Source organism: Sesamum indicum, linkage group LG3 (assembly GCF_000512975.1).
Source record: "Sesamum indicum cultivar Zhongzhi No. 13 linkage group LG3, S_indicum_v1.0, whole genome shotgun sequence".
NCBI lineage: Eukaryota > Viridiplantae > Streptophyta > Magnoliopsida > Lamiales > Pedaliaceae > Sesamum > Sesamum indicum.
The window spans coordinates 1,017,096-1,030,073 of NC_026147.1; the positions used below are offsets into that span (position 1 = coordinate 1,017,096).

A 12,978-nucleotide genomic window follows, 5' to 3' on the forward strand; every position below is an offset into this window, starting at 1 on the left:
GTATTTCTTATTGAGTTATTATCTTCAACCGTAATGCAGGCATACCTTCGCAACATTGTCATTTGTTGCTGAGACATTCATATTTCTTTATGTTGGCATGGATGCTCTAGACATGGAGAAGTGGAAAGTCGTCAGTGACAGGTTTGGGAATGTGTCTGTGTGTGTATATACACATTGATGAATGGCAATTATCTCGATATTTTCCTTAACTATACAATTAACTTGGAGTTTTGCATATTATTTGCTTGGAGATGTCTTAGCTTAAGTTATCTTTCATATTTCAGCCCAAAAACCTCAATTTCTGTCAGTGCAACTCTACTGGGTCTGGTTTTGGTTGGAAGAGCAGCCTTCGTTTTCCCCTTGTCATTTCTGTCTAACTTGACCAAGAAGTCTCCTTATGACAAAATTGACTTCAAGAAGCAAGTACGAGTACTAGAATCTGTATTTCAATCATACAACAGCTTTATGTGCTCCGCCTATCCAATAATTTTGCCGATTAACAATTTGCAGATTACTATATGGTGGGCTGGTCTCATGCGGGGCGCTGTTTCAATGGCCCTTGCTTACAACCAGGTAACTTTTGAGCTGTCTTCTTCAATTACAATAGTTATGCTGTATTCTGCCACAAAAATTTACAGAACAAAATACTGTTATATTGCCTGTTCAGTGTGAATTAAGGGAAAGTTTGGACATTTGATGGTTATACATTCCGAAGAGTAACGTGTAGGATTAATCTGAATCGTTTGTTTTGCTCTGCAGTTCACCAGGGCAGGTCACACCCAGTTACGTGGGAATGCTATCTTGATTACCAGTACCATTACAGTTGTTCTGTTCAGCACTGTGGTAAGACATTTTAAACTCCTGCAAACACATCATTCTGCTAGCTAGCACGAGGAATAGGCATAGAAGAATGAATACTCTTTAAAATTCCATCCTCAACATTTTGTTTTTCCTTTTCCCTTTTTGTTCACTCCCATGGTCGAATTGTGCAAGTGTTTACACTTGTGTACATTTAAAAGGATATTTGCATAATCGCGTCTTGATGCAGGTATTTGGCTTGATGACGAAACCTCTAGTGAGGTTGTTGATGCCCTCATCCAAACAACTTAGCAGAATGATGTCTTCCGAGCCACTCACTCCCAAGTCCTTCAATGTCCCACTTCTTGGCGAGAGTATGGATTCTGAAGGCGAGCTTTTCGGTGGAAATGGACTGGGTTCAGACGCTCATGGAAGTGGCCAGGGGGGAGTGCGTCCTAGCAGGTTACGGATGCTATTGACTACCCCTACCCGTACGGTCCACTACTATTGGAGAAAATTCGACGATGCCTTCATGCGTCCCGTTTTCGGTGGCCGTGGGTTCGCACCCTACGTACCTGGCTCTCCAACCGAGGAAAACGTGAATTACTGGCAAGGAGAAAACAAGTACTGAGGGTATGTATGTATTGCTCTAATGTATTGGTTTTGCGCTTTTGTGGTACAATTGAACTTATTGGTTTCGTTTTTCTTCATTGTGTGGGATGACGGGGGCATCTAGAATAGTGTAGGACGCGAGGAATTTGTTTGATTTTTACGATACTGATTTCAACTACAGCCATATTATGTGTTGAGCAGTACGACCCAAAGAGGGAGCTCCGAGAGGTTTTTCCTCCCCATGACTAGGTTCTTTTGCGGAAACACCCAATCGGTGTATAGTTTGTTTGTGGTAAGTTTCTGTGTATATGGTTTTTGTTTCCCAATTTACATCTTGATGTATAGGCATGATGTAATTAAATGTTTGGGTTGCGGATTGTAAGTTATATATAACTTTTAACATATTAGTTATCAAATGCAGTTGTAGTTTCATCAACTGTCTGTCTTCCTTCTATTTTCTTGAAATTGGTCATCACTATCCCTACGCATGCTTTATTCAGGGGAAGGCCATCACATCTCGAAGACTATAACATATCCGTAATTTATTATTATTGTGGCATATGTATGCTCAAGTGGGTAATAATGTAAAGACTTTTTCATGTAAATCAAATAATTATCCCTTTGAAAAATTAGATGCTTCTCGGCTATAATAAAAGCACAAAATCCAGAGACAAGTTTATTTTTCTTAGATTATTCAATAAGATGAATTCTTTTTTACATTCATGTCTGAGAGATTGTACTAAGATCTCGTATTTAAACAACCACTACATCCGCCCCTGTATATCTCACATGTTTCTAAACAGGCGCCCCTGTATATGTGACTTGTTTCTAAACAGATGCGAAAAATTTTATTCAAATCAAGTTTAGTCGAACCAAATTAATCACAAATCAAGTATGATCAATACTTGTTATGTGATTGATTATCCTTCCTGAATTATACATCAATTACACGACAAATGTATTGTAATGGTCCTATAATTGCTTCAGGTTCGACTAAACTCGATTTGAATTAGAATTTCCCGTACACACACTGCATGATGCATTAAGCTCGAAATGAGAATCCAATCATCAGGGCAATCAGCGCGACCATGCAGACGAACAGTGGGGGAAAGCCAACCCGAACTTTTCTAGGACCACTTCTTCTCCTTAACACTGCCTGTACATGTACATAAAGAAGGACCTCTTAATCTTTTTCAATCAGCGCAGCGCGACCATGCAGAGGAACAGTATTGGTTTTAAGTGCATATAAATACCTTCCGTTTCCATGAGAGAAACAGCAAAGATAACCGTTGGACTTGTTAATGGGCGGTATTACCCTACTCATAAATACTAATGATGATTTTCTTCATGCCCTACCCGAAAAAGACCTATTGAGTCTTACCCAAGTTATGCCCAAGAAGGTCGGGTTAAGGTCTGGCTCTTATGTTAGTTTTTGTGTTCTTTTCTTTATTCTTTTTTTTCTTTTTATAATACATTTCAAAAATTAAAATTTGAAATTTACATCGAAATCAAACAATATTTTTTTAAAAAAAATGAGCTAAGCAATTCTTATGTGTTTTCTGCAATGACATTGCAAAATAAGTTACTGAATTAAGTTATTAATACCATTTCATGAGCTCCCAATTGATAAAATAAAAATTTTAATTATTCGATAGTGTGAATTAACTGTCATTATGATTTATATAATGATTTTAATTCTGTACAGACTGCGGATCAATATTAATTAATCACAAAATCAAGATAAGTTAAGCATAAGTATGAAAAATCAAGAACTAGTAAAATGAATGAAAGAGTATGAAAAAAATATTTAATTTCAGTTACATTTTCTATTAAGTTGAATTTACGTTCGCCTTTGATTTGATGATATTTTTCACAACTTCTGTTTAAACTATTTTTTTGTGTATTCTATATTAATCAAGATTAATTAATCCAAATTTTGTTTGTATATTTTCATTTTCTAAATTGTCAAAGTAAGTTATAATTAATTTTATCAAAAAGTAAATTTGAAGGTACCAAGCAAACAAAGATGAAAAGATTTGGCAAATTGGCTAAAGTATCAATAAGTAAAAAATACAAGTAATACAAAATAATTATACAAAATTTAAGAATTTTTTGGTACTAAGTAAACCTAGATAATTGATTTACTAAAAATCTACAAATTTAATTATTTTAAGTTAACGTGGGTAAATAGAGATTTTAAGGTATTAGATATACACCCATGAGTATTTTAGGGTATTAAAACCTTACTCACACCCATGGATATTTTAAGGACGCTATCCATACCCACTCATTTAATTTCATCAATTTTAGGGTAGGCCAGTGCTTCTACCTATTGCATAGGGTATGAATATGGGTATGTCCATGGATTTTTTATTTTTGGGTATGGGCACTTACCCATTTACAGGCCTGAAAACCTTCACTATAGTCTCTACATCACTTGTCTTTTCAACCATTACGAGAATTTTGGAGCTATATAATAAGATAGTTATCATATTCGAGAAATGGAAAGGTAAGAGAAAAGAATTAGTATTCACTAACCAATTCTTGCTTTAGCTTTTCGCTCTCTTGAATTGTGTGGCTCTTTTCTTCGTTTAGCTTCGCGATGGTGTGCTTCGCCTGTAAGAAAGCCGGAATTTGTTTGTGTTTTTAGTAATTCCATTGGGATGATGCATCAGTTGAGCATTAATCACTCAAACTTACAATATAAAGCTTGAATTCAGTAGTACAGACACAAGAATTCCTCTACTTCATAGGAATGAGCTGTATCAAGCTTAAAAGTATGTTTTGGTTTCAGATTCTGACATCATGAAATGGAAAACTAACCTCAATGAACTTGGAATCCATGGCACTAATCTTTGATTTCAATTCCTCAATATCTGTAACAAGCTTCAACTTTGCTTCTTCAACATGTTTCACTCCCTTCGATCCCTTATCCTTGCGAGGGTAAAACTCCTCAGCCTTGGCAGGATGGGGTCCCAATCTTTCTGTGGCCTCTAGTAGACTACTTTCTTCCATGTTGGTAACATTTTTGTTTGCCTCTTCTTTCATGAGTTGCTGCACCAAAAGGTAGGTTGTAAAATGGTGTTCTCTAAACATATCAGCAGGGAAATGAGTAAAATGATGTTCATCTATTAATGAATGTCAAAGAAAAATGATGTTCTCAAACCATATCAGGAGGGGAATGATTTTCCACCCTATTATGCAATTTATCTTCAGGAATTGGCACCTCACAAGATCGTTCTTGTTTTGAAAGTCCATTAACAGGCAACAAAACAGGTGAATTGGGTTCTTTCGGCGATAGGGCCTCATCATAGGATGCTTCTTGCTTTGGAGCTCCATCTACTGGCGACACTGGAGAATTGGATGCACTAGTAAGAACAACCCGGAGCTTGGTCTCTTCAATATATTTTTCACCTTCTCTTACAAACTGCCAAAGGAAAAAAGAACACTAATCACAACCTATTACTTATCGTTAACAGTTTGACAAGGTAAAAGACAATGATAAACAACAGATAACTATCCAGAATACGTGGTAGCGTCAATCGCACCATGACAGGTGTAATCTCCTCTTCGGTTGTGCCAAATGGTACCACTGTACTCTGAATCAGGAATTTATCCTTGCATAGCATCTCAGAGGGGGCAGACTTTTGTGCTTGCATGGTAACTGCATCAGAATTCCATGTCGACACTCTTTTAAGAATAAAACTATTATACAATATAGTCAGTGAAGAAGCAAAACTACGCCGAATAATGGCTATTTCTAAATCTAGTGCTAAAGGGTTGAAGAGGAGGATGCATAGAAAATGTTGCTCAAGTACAAAAATTTTTAGGCAACCAAGAAAATTTTATGGTAGAGTATAACGTAACGAATCGTCAGCAGCAAAATAAATATGATAGTAAACCTCTAAAGTAGCACTGTATTGCACTTCCCTCGTTGTTGACATAGTGGTAACCATCATATTCAGATTCACATCTATATATGGTTGGTTATAGCAGCTTCCCCAATAACATGCAGCAATTCTATCGTAAAGCATTCCCTCTCAGCTTGACAACAATAATTGTTCATTATCTTCATGTCAGACTATAACACAAGAATTCACTAAAGCTACTAAATTGGTAGCTAGAAATAATTGAGATGCATGAAATACAGTACCCAGATTGCTGTTTTCCAACCCATCCCCCAGGAAACACCAAAGGTCTAAGACTTAAACAAAAATAAGGGAACAAACTAAAATACCTGTGAAACTGTAGGTTGACTTTGGCTTGATTATACCAACATTAGGTCTCACGCAGTACTTCTTAGGAGAAGTAGTCTTTACCTGGCACAACGAACATATAGCCATTTCACTAATCTCTCCTTGGAAAAGAAATAGTTGTATCCAAACTATCTATCTTGAAGAAATGGAAAATTCTTCTTCAACCAGTCTAATTGTATAATTGGACAATACATCATTTTGAAAGATATTGAACTTGCATGAAGATACTACACAAGAACAAGACTGCAACCCACTTAACCTTGAAGGCAATATACTGATCAGTGACATTGGCAAGATGCACTGTACATGAACTCTGTTTCTTCACCTCAACTACATAAGAAAAACGGCATGTCAGAGAAGCAGCATTTATAAGGCTCAACAGAAGCAATGAATAAATCAGAAAGATTGTATGAAGATATGAATTACATATATAATGGGGGGAGAAATCATCACAAAAAATAAGCAGCAGTGATAAAGCAGTTACTTAGTTACACAGGCAGAAAGAGAAACAAAATGTTGTTTGAAAGCAAACATTCATGTCACTTAAACTGTACAAAGATTAACCTATCCGTCACACTCGAACTCAGAGAAAGTAGTTTTTCCGCTCTCCATTCTGAGGAGGAGCCAATTTCAGCAAAACAAATATATAAATACTTCCTCAAGAATTGCACAATTAGACAACCAACATGTGCATATATATCACCTTCAGAAGGACAAAAGACCAAGGAGAAATGGTCGTGCTCTAGCTTTCATGCTACGAGAAAGGACATGAATTTGCTTTCAGAATGTCAATAAAGGAAGATATCATGGAATAATCAAAAATTACTTTCTTGAGACCAAATTTGAATAGAGTATGCAAGCAGGTAATTAACAAATTACAGGCCATGACCAGAGCAGGAAATGCTATACATTACCACAATTGTACAAGCAACAGTTTAATGTACTTACTTATGAACTTAAGCTCACGAGGCTGAATCTCCACTAGCTGCATATTCGTAGTTATTTGAACCTGAAATAGCAGGCCCAAAAACCAAATAAGAAAGATTCTGAGATGCAAATTTTCAAATTCAGCACATATTGATAAATGCAGTTTGTTGTTAACAAATTTTCTTCATAATATGACAGATATGTGTCTTTACATATACATAATTTAAGAAATGGAATACCGAAATATATTGACTTAATGTAAACAAAACCTACAACAAAACAACACTATTTATCAAATTTCTTCTTCAATTGAAAAGCATTTCACCATTGACGTAGAATATCAATAAAATGTCTCAATCGAAGGCAACCGACCAAAAAATTTCTAACCTTCTACTTCCACTATACATTAACATAACAAATTTCATTACTTCGCCTTCAGTGATCATAATCCAATAACTGCAACCGTACCAAAACGAGAATACTGCTAACAAATCTCCTACTCAAAACTATCAGATTCAAAGAATTTAAAATCAAAACTATACCGCCAGAACTGATTACTACTGCTTATGCACGACGTACAACACAACCGCAGCACGAATTAACAGAACTCCAGAAACCATTGCACACACACACACATATATATATATATATAGAGAGAGAGAGAAACTCACCGGCGGCGACGATGCTTGAGAATCAAATTCAAATTGCGAAATCACAGGCATTCGCAGCGGAAAAATCCGGAGAGGAAGCGAGCGAGTGATCTGAAAAACTAAAAACGCTTAGCGGAGCAAATTTTTAAGAAGAATTGTTGACTTGTTTTTACTGAGAGAGAAGAAAAAGAGCGATAAATTTGGGGGATTTGGGCAGTGGAAATCTCTCTCATTAACATGGAATGGAAAGCGACCGTTGGAATTTGGACCCCAACGTATATGCCTTATTAATTATTACACTTTATTTACAAAAATATTATAAAGGAGATTAAAAATAATAATAATAATAATAATAACTCATTGTACCACAATCATATGATTTTATGATCTAAACCCCTACTCCTATTTCATTTTTATTATTAATTTATATAAACAACCCAATACATTCAATAAAAGATATTTATATTTATACTAATACTAGTTGTTATGGCACTTCGTTTCTGCGTGCATATACTGAATAAATTTTTAACATATTCTAAAACATGTTAGAAATAATATTATAAATAAAAATAAAATATATAAATCAATTCATTACATAAAAATAATAAAGAAGAAATAAAGAAAGAAACTAATTTATCAATTAATGTAAAATTTGAAAAGTTAAATAAATTAGTTATTTTATCGGTTGAAGGGTATTTTTAATTTTACAGAAAATTGGTGCAGCGGTGTCTCAAACCATCGTTTATAAGTATGCAAGATCTTTTTCTTTTTATATAGTATAGATACTTTAAAATATATTAGAAATAATATTATAAATAACAATAAAATATAAAAATTAATACATTATATTAAAAATTAAAAGAATAGATAAAGAAAAAAAACTAATTTATCAATTAATATAAAATTTCAAAAGTTAAATAAGATAGTTGTTTTATCGGTTGAAGGGCATTTTTTTTATTTCACAAAAATATGCGGCGGTAGGGGTGGCAAATGAGTCGAGCCGGCTCGCAAAGCTCGATTTTGAGGTCGAGCTCAATCCTCTTTGTTCGCTCGCGAGCTTTTTTTATTTTTTATATATATTTTTATTTTTAAAATTTTTATATATTTAATTTCATATTCAATACTTTATCAATTTTATACTCAAAATTGATCAAATATTATAATTATTAATCAATTTCATACATTTTATATTAGATAATAATAAATTATGGTACTTTTATTTATACATTTAATCTTTATACAAAAATAAATTTAATCAACAACTTAGTAAATTATAATATTTTTATAACTAAAATTATTATTTAATATGACACATATAAATTTTATGTCATATTTTAATATATATTTGTATTGTGTTATACTTTTTTAATTGACAGGTAATTCACTTATGATTTTTTTATCAATTTTTTTGTTTTATATTTATATCAAGATACATACTATACATTATGCAATCTATTTTATTACTTATAGATTTATGTCAAAATTTAGTGATTCCTATGAATTAATCTAATAATAATGATGATGGTTGAACAATTTAATTATTTTTATTATATATAATGAGATAAAAAATTTAAATAATAATTACGATATCTTAAGATCCGGGCAATTGATTCATACCAAATTTAAATATATAAGATTATGTCCATTAGATCATATCAAATGGTAAAATTTAAAATCACATGGTCTGATTCAACGATACACTGTTTTGAATTATTACTTTATGTTTCGAGTATGATATCTCGACATCCATAAATTCAATAAGTCTAAAACTTTACTAAACGTATTTTTCTGTAAATTTGCAGCCAAAAGAACCCCTTAGCCTTATACCCTTCCTCCTATTTATATTAGTTTTCAAGAGTCATAAGTTTAATATAATTCTCCATCTTTCTTTCTTAATCCTATTCCTACCAAACTTCTAAACATAATTACAAAGAAATGAGCTGCCCCACATAATACTTTGACTCAGTAATTATGTTGGGGACTCTATAATTTTCGGCATAGCGCATGTCTGATAACCCGTGGGTTACGAGTAAAATTAGATTCAATTTTCTGTTAGACAGACTCTTGATAACCCGTGGGACACGGGTTAAAGTGACGTCGATCTTCTATCTGGTGATTTTCTAATAACTTGTGGATCATGGGTTATTCTTGATATGCTTTTTGCTGCATTTTTTAAATTTTCTTGCATTTAAAATGTTTTCTTGCAACTTGCTCTTTTTTTATGAAAGCACCTAAAATGTTACAAATAAACTCAAGAACAAGCAATATCGCAAGAATTCAGGAATATCAATAACAAAATATATCATATAATTTTCATTAATCAATATTTTTTTAGTCCTGCAATTCAGTTTTGCAAACTTAAAATTTGTACGAACACTCATTTTCACCCAAAAAAAAACACTATATAAAATTAAAAACACACATTTTACACTTAAAACTAAAAATTGAAATTGAAAACAATACCAAATATGGCCTTAGGCCTGAAAAATAAATCAAAGTACTTGATATTCGACTGAAATTGATTTATAAAAATTTGTTTGAAATTCATTTGTTAAACTTAGCAAACTAAATAATTTTTTTTTGTTCAGTAAGTTTTAGAGCGGTGCTCAAACTTTGATTCAGTTAGCGAAAAATAATAAAATATATCAAATTATTCAAATTCGATTCATATTTGTTTCGATTGAAGTTTGTTTTAGTTCAATCATATTACTAATTAAATAAAATTTAAATATAAAATTTTAAATTCAATAATAATTCAAATAAATTCTAACAATGACGTGATGGACTGGATTTCAATAAGAGGCAATATCTGGTAATAAATTAGGGACTTGGGAGCATATTTATTAGTTGGGGTGAATTGAGATTTTTGGTGAGAAAATTTATGAGGGCATTGAGTTTGAATGTGATGGCTAACGTCTCTCTCCCTCTCCCACCATTCCTCCAAATTGCCATTAATGATATTTATGGGCAGCCCTATATTTAAAAACCTATATATATATATATATAAAATGCAAGCAACTTCTTGTGATATCGTAAATGAGTAAATTACCTCCTTATAAAAAAATAAATAGCGATTTACCCATTTGTATTTTTTAAAATACAACAATTTACCCCCCCTATAATTTTTAAAATAAAGCAATTTACCTCCTTATATAGGGAGGTAAATTGTTTCATTTTAAGAAGTACATGAAGGTAAATTGTTATATTTTTTTCATAAAGGGGTAATATGCTTATTTTCAATATCATAGGGGGATAAATTGTTATTCATCCTATATATATATATATATACATTGCCCTAAAATCATACTCTCTATTTTATTTATTTATATATATATATATATATTATTCAGAACACTATTTCATATTCTTATAGTGGTAAGACAGTCTTTTTTTTAAAAATCACAATATCAGGCCTTTTTTATTGTATTAATTCGAGGCTAAAACGGACATTTCTACTCTTCTATTTGGGTTAACAAACAACATACAGTATTTTCGAAGGGTATAAGTGTGATATTAAAACCTTTGGGGGGAATATTTTCAGATGGGGTGTAAATATAATTAATCTATAATATATAATTTATATTTAAAAGTATTGATATGTTTAACTAGCCTTTCGTATTTGAATGTATGAAACGTTGTAAGAAATTATATTTATAAAAAAAAAAAATTCAAAATTAATTGGACATCCTTTTATTTTATTTTTTTATTTTTTTGCTATTCAAATTGGAAATTCCACTTGGTTGTAATTCTTGATAAAATTAGGCTAAAGTACTAAATAGTCAAAACTATATATATATATATGGAATAATAACATAATTTATTTGTAATATTTTTTTTGGTATTTTAAATCACCCCAACCAAAAATTTCAAACAAAAAAATGAGAGTTATAATGTAATTTAGTATTTCATTATTATTTATAACTTGTATTATTAAGGGTATATTACAACAGGATTTCCTGAAATTTGTCATAATTACAAATATTTCTTTGTTGTTTGAAAATATACAAATACACCTAAGGGTCGTCTAACAAATACCCCATAGTAACAGCCTGTTATAAGGGATATTTGTTAGACGATTATTAATTTTTTGAGGTATTTGTATTTTTTCAAAAAACGAGAAGGTATTTATAATTATGAAAAATCTCATGAGAGCCGTTTGTAACTTTTCTTATTATTAAAGGCGAAGTATAAATAGATATTTTGATAATCTCTATTTAAAGAAAATACATCTTCAATATTTATTAGACTTTCAAAGTATTATTCTTTGGATTTAAAATTTTAATTCCACGTTTTTATTTGAGTTCGGATTCTTCCGTGGGGCAAGAGAAAAAGCGTGTGAAATACCAGGGGCTGCAAAACACGTTTTTTACTCTTTTTTGGGGGGGGGGGGAATGAAAATTTTTTTTCATCTAAACTCCGGGCATACCCAGAGAGAGACAAAAAACCCACGCTATGAATTAAGGTACAATCAAACGTGTGGAAAAAGTGTCAAAAGGAACCTATACAAAGTGATTTTGATAGAAATAATAAGACCCTTGGGACAAGGTGCTGCGCCCACGCTACACAACATTTTTTACTCTTTTGGCCATGCATGTGAGTGATTTTAGTTACAAGTAAGTTTCTTCCTATACTTTCCGTAGATATTTATCTCATTTTATAAAAATATATTATTAAATATAATGAATATGAATAATTAATATCTTAATATTTTTATTTAAAATTATTTTCTCTAATTTAGGATTTTTTTTTTGTAATAATTTCTATTTTTATTGTGAAATTAAGTGTAATTAAAATTGTGAATGTACGAAAACAAACGTGAATAGTGAAAAGAAATATTAAATTTAAGTGCTTGGGAAAAAAAACCTTAATTCTTACAATATTATCAATAGGGTACAAAAGTGTGTAGAAAAATATTACGAGTTTGACGTAAATCTATTTAAATTAAGTAGTTCAAACATAAATATTATAGATCAAAAGTGTTCTTTTTTTTAAAAAAAAAAGTATTTTAAATAATAAATTGATAAATAATTATTTTGGTAAATTACAATGAGTTTTTCAATCTTTAATATAATTACAAGTACCCCTTAATTTTTAAAACGTTATACCTTTCTCATTTTAATAATAGTCCAACAACTAACTCAATTCATTAGTTCCCATTAGATTTTCATCCATTTTTTTATCGAACTTATCAAAATGCCCTTTCGATGGACTATAAATTATAATTTTATTTTTTAATTTTTTTCCTGAACTAAGTGGATTTTTTTTTATAATTTTTCATCCACTTCGTCCATTTTTTTTTTCTTATTATAATTTTTTAAATTTTTTTTAAAAAATAAAAAATATAGTAAAGGTAAAGTTAGCAATTTCAATTCTCCACCCAAGATACATAATTTCATGAAATATTACGGAGTATCAATAATTTTTAAATAATAAAAAAATATTTATAATGATACCAAATTTAAAAAGACTCATTATAATTTACTCTACTTATTTAAAACAGGTTGCAAATATGTCACTATAATTTCAAATTAACTAGCTATTGTGGCACGTCGTTTGTACATGAATAATAAATAATTTTTACGCTTTAAAGTATATTATACAGTAAAATACTTCCCCCTTAACTATACTTCATGTAACAACTCAATAATTAAATTTTTAAGCAATATTGTCTTTATATTATATTATATTATATATATTTAGTTCAAAGAATTTACCCTTTGTTATATAATTTTTCA

The 12,978-nt window shown here is 31.1% G+C and overlaps 2 protein-coding genes across 4 annotated transcripts in view; one reads left to right on the forward strand and one right to left on the reverse strand.

The window, feature by feature from the left end:
- The window catches only part of LOC105156922 (sodium/hydrogen exchanger 2), a 5,856-nt gene extending 4,010 nt beyond the window's left edge, over positions 1-1,846 (forward strand). The window contains exons 11-16 of the mRNA XM_011073186.2: positions 40-141; positions 285-423; positions 511-573; positions 760-843; positions 1,049-1,431; positions 1,592-1,846. Of these exons, the coding sequence (XP_011071488.1) occupies positions 40-141; positions 285-423; positions 511-573; positions 760-843; positions 1,049-1,429 (769 nt within the window). The 3' untranslated portion in view covers positions 1,430-1,431; positions 1,592-1,846. The remainder of the gene's footprint in view (positions 1-39; positions 142-284; positions 424-510; positions 574-759; positions 844-1,048; positions 1,432-1,591) is intronic.
- Positions 2,074-7,480, reverse strand: LOC105156923 (vesicle-associated protein 2-2). 3 transcript variants are annotated; one of them, XM_020692612.1, is made up of 9 exons: positions 7,265-7,480; positions 6,615-6,675; positions 5,926-5,996; positions 5,648-5,729; positions 4,959-5,074; positions 4,604-4,837; positions 4,234-4,464; positions 3,949-4,026; positions 2,074-2,566 (listed from the first exon to the last, which is right to left on the reverse strand). In XM_020692612.1, exons 1-9 carry the CDS (start codon positions 7,313-7,315, stop codon positions 2,453-2,455), a joined length of 1,038 nt encoding a protein of 345 aa, XP_020548271.1. In that variant the 5' UTR covers positions 7,316-7,480; the 3' UTR covers positions 2,074-2,452. The 3 variants fall into 3 exon arrangements, with proteins under 3 accessions (XP_020548271.1, XP_011071490.1, XP_011071489.1); XM_011073188.2 differs by having other exon boundaries at positions 4,637-4,837; positions 7,265-7,479; XM_011073187.2 differs by having other exon boundaries at positions 4,577-4,837; positions 7,265-7,479.